The sequence below is a fragment of the Vigna unguiculata genome, chromosome 5, assembly GCF_037176805.1.
Source record: "Vigna unguiculata cultivar grain cowpea cultivar isolate G323 ecotype 2 chromosome 5, ASM3717680v1, whole genome shotgun sequence".
NCBI lineage: Eukaryota > Viridiplantae > Streptophyta > Magnoliopsida > Fabales > Fabaceae > Vigna > Vigna unguiculata.
Window position 1 is genome coordinate 46,587,407 of NC_140796.1, and position 5,850 is coordinate 46,593,256.

At 33.2% G+C, this 5,850-nt stretch overlaps 1 protein-coding gene across 1 annotated transcript; it reads left to right on the forward strand.

The window, feature by feature from the left end:
• The first annotated feature begins 710 nt into the window (after nt 1–710).
• Nucleotides 711–1,262, forward strand: LOC146886488 (uncharacterized). Its single transcript, XM_085673470.1, has one exon. The coding sequence runs from the start codon at nt 711–713 to the stop codon at nt 1,260–1,262; it is 552 nt and encodes a 183-aa protein (XP_085529596.1).
• Nucleotides 1,263–5,850: the final 4,588 nt, after the last annotated feature.

Here is a 5,850-nt window from a genome sequence, read left to right on the forward strand (position 1 = left end):
CCTACTGAAATAATCGATTATCCTTAGTGATAATCGATTATCCTTGGCAGTTGGAACATAACGGCTCAATTTTTAACCTAATTTTCGAAAACTCTATTTAAGGAACTGCAGTTCAACTTCAAACATACCTTTTTAAGATTCAGAGTAGATTTAGAGTTCTTTGGCTGTGACTACAAAGTGTTGCTCTGTGAGATTCTTAAAGAAAGCTTTGAAAAACCTAGTGTGAGTGAGTGATAACTTTTTCTACGTGAGTTCTTAGAAGATTGAGTGTTGTGCTGTTGCTAGGAAAGCTGGTCATCCTCTATGAGATTCAGGGGGAGTTCTGTTCATCTCTTGTGGTTGTTCAAGAGAGGTGTTTTCTAATCTTTACTCTTATATAATCTGTTGTAATTTGATTATTATAGTGATTGAGTTAATCTCTTTGTTTAAGAGATTAGCAACTGGACGTAGGGTCTTTTGATCTGAACCAGTATAAATATCAGTGTGCATCTTCTTCCCTTAAACTCCTTATTTATCTGCACTTGCATTTAAAGTAACTATTATTTTAAGTTAATTAATTAAATTTTGAGAAAAATTTTAAAAACTGTCAAGATTTTTAAAAATCCAATTCACCCCCCTCTTGATTTTTGACCATTGTTTAGTCATTCCGTTGCGCGATACCAACAATTGGTATCAGAGCTTGCTTTGATAGTTATTCAAATTCTTCGAAAATGGTAGGGTCAAATCAAACTTTTGTTGAAGGTGCGTCTATCAATAGACCTCCACTTTTCACGGGTGAAAACTATCCTTTCTGGAAAGTCAGAATGCAAATATTTTTAGAATCAGTTGATAGGGGTATTTGGGATGTTGTTTTGAATGGACCATTTGTGCATGTTAACGTTGTTAATGAAGTGCAAGAACCAAAGCCTTTTGGTCAATGGACTGCTGATGAAAACAGGCGAGCTCAATATGACGTTAAAGCCAGAAACATTATATCATCTGCTCTAACTCTTGATGAGTTCTACAGAATTTCTGTCTACACCAGTGTACGCGAGATGTGGAAAATCCTTCGAGTGACTCATGAAGGAACTGACGATGTTAAACGGGCTAGAAAGAACTCCTTGATACAAGAATATGAGATGTTTCGAATGCAGCAGGGAGAAACCATCTACGATGTGCAAAAGCGGTTCACACACATTGTCAACCATCTCAATGGGCTAGGTAAAACATTTGATACTGATGAACTTAACATAAAAATTCTTAAATCTTTGAATAGGACTTAGCAGCCAAAGTTGACGGCTATCACGGAGTCATAGAATCTTGTAACAATGACCATGGCGGCTCTGTTTGGAAAACTGAGAGAGCACGAGCTTGAGCTGAGAAGACTGAATGATAAAGAAGATCAAGGAAGAAAGAAGAATATTGCATTCAAAACTGAGGTTGTCAAAGGCAAGAAGCAAAAAGAGGAAGAAGATTTTGATGATGATGAGAATCTCAGTCTCATGATAAAGAAGTTCAAAAAGTTCATGAAGTCCAAAGGAAGAAATCAATTCAAGAGTAATAAGAAGGAGAATCAAGGAAGCTCCTCAAACTTTAAATGTTATGGATGTGGAGAAACTGGTCATGTAAAAGCAAACTGCCCAAATTCAAAAAGGAGTGATGAAAAGAAAAGCAAGAAATATTATAAGAAAAAGGCATAATAGCGTGGGAAGATAATGCCTCAAGTTCATCCAACTCTGAAGGATCTGATGAGGAAGAAGCAAACTTTTGCTTAATGGCCAATAGTGATCACTCTGACAGTGAGGTAAGCTCCTCTGACAATGAAAATGATTATGATTCTCTTTATGATGCTTTTCAAGAATTGCTTGCTAAATCCAGTAAACTAGATATTGCTCACAAAAAATTAAAAAAAGGATTTTAAAGAATTACAAGACAATCTTGAAAAATCTCTTGAAAAAGAAAATGTTTTGAAAAATAAAATCTTAAGTTTAGAAAATAGAGAAATTGAGGTAGTTGAATGTGAATCTTGCAAAAGCTATATGTTTGAGTTAATGATTTTAGAAAAACAACTTAAAGATGCTTTAGAAAATAAATCTTTTGAAAAACATGTTTTTGAGAAAAAGAATCTAAGTAGAAACAAATATGTTCCTAAAAATAAAGTTAAAAGGACTCGCAGAGTGTGGGTAGAAAAAGGAACTGCTCACTATACAAAATACTTGTTTAGCTACTTGTTTTTATTGCATGAAACAAGAGCATACATCAAATAAATTCAATATTAAACACTATGATGTTCCAAATGGGAAGTATACTTGGATACTTATTGCTAGATAATTCTTATATCTCTCTAACCCCAAGGACCCAATAAAGTTAATGGGGACCTAAAGAAATTATTTTTTCTTATTTTGTAGTTAACTTCCAAAGCTAGAAAATCAATGTGGTACCTTGACAGTGGATGCTCAAGACACATGACGGGTGATAAAAGGAAGATCAAGAATCTCAAAAGAAAGGATCAAGGATTTGTTACATATGGAGATAACAACAAAGGGAAAATAATTGGAATTGGAGATGTTGGTGGAGGGGATACCTTGGAGATCAAGGATGTGCTACTTGTAGAAGGACTGAAGCACAATCTTCTCAGTATTAGTCAACTATGCGACAAAGGTCTCAAAGTTATCTTTGAAAGTGATTACTGCACTATCCACCAAAAGGATTCTAAGGAAATTGCTTTGAAATGTATGAGACACAACAATATCTATTTAATTGATCTTGATTGTGCATCATCTAGTGATATAACATGTCTCGTTGCAAAAGAAGAAAATCCTTTGTTGTGGCATAAAAGGGCTGCTCATATTCACATGAAACAGTTGAATAAGTTGATTTCTAAGGATTTAGTAATTGGTTTACCAAAAATAAAATTTGAAAAAGATAAAATATGTGCTGCTTGTCAAAAAGGAAAACATGTAAGATCATCCTTTCATTCAAAAAATATTTTATCTACTTCAAAGCCTTTAGAGCTTTTGCATATGGATTTATTTTGACCCTCTAGGATTAAGAGTTATGGAGGAAATTGTTATGCTCTTGTTATTGTGGATGACTACTCTAGGTTTACTTGGACCTTCTTTCTTACTTTAAAAAGTGAAGCCTTTAAAACATTTAAAAAATTTGCAAAATTAGTTCAAAATGAAAAAGATTTGAAAATTAAGATTATAAGAAGTGATCATGGTGGGAAATTTCAAAATGAGTTTTTTGAAAAATTTTGTGATAAAAATGGAATTTTGCATAATTTCTCTGCACCTAGGACACCTCAACAGAATGGAGTTGTAGAGAGGAAAAATAGATCCTTAGAGGAACTAGCTAGAACAATGCTACATGAATATAATGTTCCTAAATATTTTTGGGCTGATGCTGTGAGTATTGCATGTTATGTTTTAAATAGAATGCTTATTAGGCCTATTTTAAAAATTACTCCTTATGAGTTATTTAAAGGTAGAAAGCCAAATGTTGCTCATCTTAAAATTTTTGGATGCACGTGTTTTGTTTTAGATAATGGAAAAGAAAATTTAGGAAAATTTGATTCTAAAGCTGATGAGGCAATATTTCTAGGATATTCTCTTACTAGTAAAGCATATAGAGTATTAAATCGAAGAACTTTGAATGTTGAAGAATCCATGCATGTTGTCTTTAATGAAGTTGTAGACCTTGAGGTTAACCCTCTTGAGTCAAATAAGAAAATTACAGGTGATGAAGAATATATTCGGGAGGCCCTTGATGAGATGTATTTAAATGAGAATCCACCTTATCAATCTGAAGATCTTGAAAAATGTTGGATGTCACCAAGAGGACTATCTCTAGACAACATCATTGGTGATATTTCAAAAGGGGTAATCACTAGAAATATGAATAATTTATGTATGAATGTTGCTTTTGTTTCGCAGATTGAACCAAAAAATGTTCAAGAAGCTCTTCAAGATGATCAATGGTGCATTGCAATGCAAGAGAAGCTCAATCAATTTGAAAGAAATAAAGTATGGGAGTTGATTCCAAGAAATGAATCACTTCAAGTGATTGGAACAAGATGGGTTTTCAGAAATAAGATGGATGAAGATAGAAATATTACTAAGAACAAAGCTAGGCTTGTGGCAAAGGGATATCGAAAAGAAGAAGGTATAGACTATGATGAAACATACGCCCCTGTTGCAAGGTTAGAAGCTATACGCTTACTTCTTGCTTATGCCTCTATTATGAAATTTAAATTATATCAAATGGATGTCAAGAGTGCTTTCCTAAATGGTTTTATCAAAGAAGATGTGTACGTTGAACAACCTCCTGGTTTTGAGGATTACAAATTTCCAAATCATATTTATAAATTGAAAAAGGCACTTTATGGTTTAAAACAAGCACCTAGATCTTGGTATGAACACTTAAGCACATTTTTGCTCGAAAATGATTTTGAAAGAGGTAAAATAGATTCAACTTTGTTTATTAAAAGAGTAGGTAAACACATTTTATTGGTTCAAGTGTATGTTGACGATATAATTTTTGGATCAACTGATAAATCTCTATGTGAAGGTTTTGCAAGCATAATGTAGGGTGAGTTTGAAATGTCAATGATGGGAGAATTAAACTTCTTCCTTGGTTTTCAAATTAAACAAATGGATGAAGGGACATTCATATCTCAATCTAAATATTGTAAGGAAATACTTAAAAAATTTGAAATGGATAATGCTAAAGCAGCAAGTACTCCTATGACAACTTCTTGTTATTTGGATAAAGATGAATCAGGTATTGAGGTAAATCAAACCATGTTTAGAGGTATGATAGGATCTCTTTTATATCTTACTGCAAGTAGACCTGATATTATGCAATCTGTATGCGTTTGCGCTAGATATCAAGCTAATCCTAAGGAATCACATCTTATAGCAGTAAAAAGAATCTTAAAATATCTTAAAGGAACTATATCTTTTGGACTTTGGTATCCTTCTGGGGCATCACTTAGTTTAATAGGGTACTCTGATGCTGATTATGGTGGTTGTAAAATAGATAGAAAAAGTACCAGGAACCTCATTAGTTTCTTGGCACTCCAAAAAACAAGCCTGTGTGGCTTTGTCAACTACAGAGGTCGAATACATTGCTACTGGCAATTGTTGTGCCCAAATCCTATGGATGAAGCAACAATTAGAGGATTACAGTATCTATCTAAATCATATACCTTTAAAATGTGACAATACTAGTGCCATAAACTTAACTAAGAATCCCATAATGCATTCTAGGACAAAACACATAGAAATTAGACACCACTTCTTAAGGGATCACATAAGTAAAGGCAATTGTGTGATAGACTATGTAGACACCAAGCATCAATTGGCAGACATCTTTATAAAGCCTTTAGCCAAAGACAGATTTTATGAGCTTAGGAGAGATTTAGGAATATTAGAAGTCTCTTGAAAGAGCAATAACCTTCATTTTTCATATTTTCGTAAAACAACGCTCAATAATCGATTATCACTCATGATAATCGATTATCTTCTCCCAAAATAAGTTCTAAATTCCTGGAATAATCGATTATCAAGCAGAACAATCGATTATCATGACCCTGATCAAAATACTCAAAATCGTTCTGGAATAATCGATTATTACTTACAATAATCGATTATTTGCTCATACCAATCATTTCTGGAATTCATATTATGAAACAATAATCGATTATCACTTAGGATAATCGATTATTGCACGACGTTATGTAAAAATTTTTGAAAAAAATAGTCGTTGTAACGACTAGATTTGCTTAGATTTTCGCATTTTAGCCATTGGGAGCCTACTCTTTATAAATTACGAGTCCAAATTTCAACTATTCACGCAGAAACGAACTCC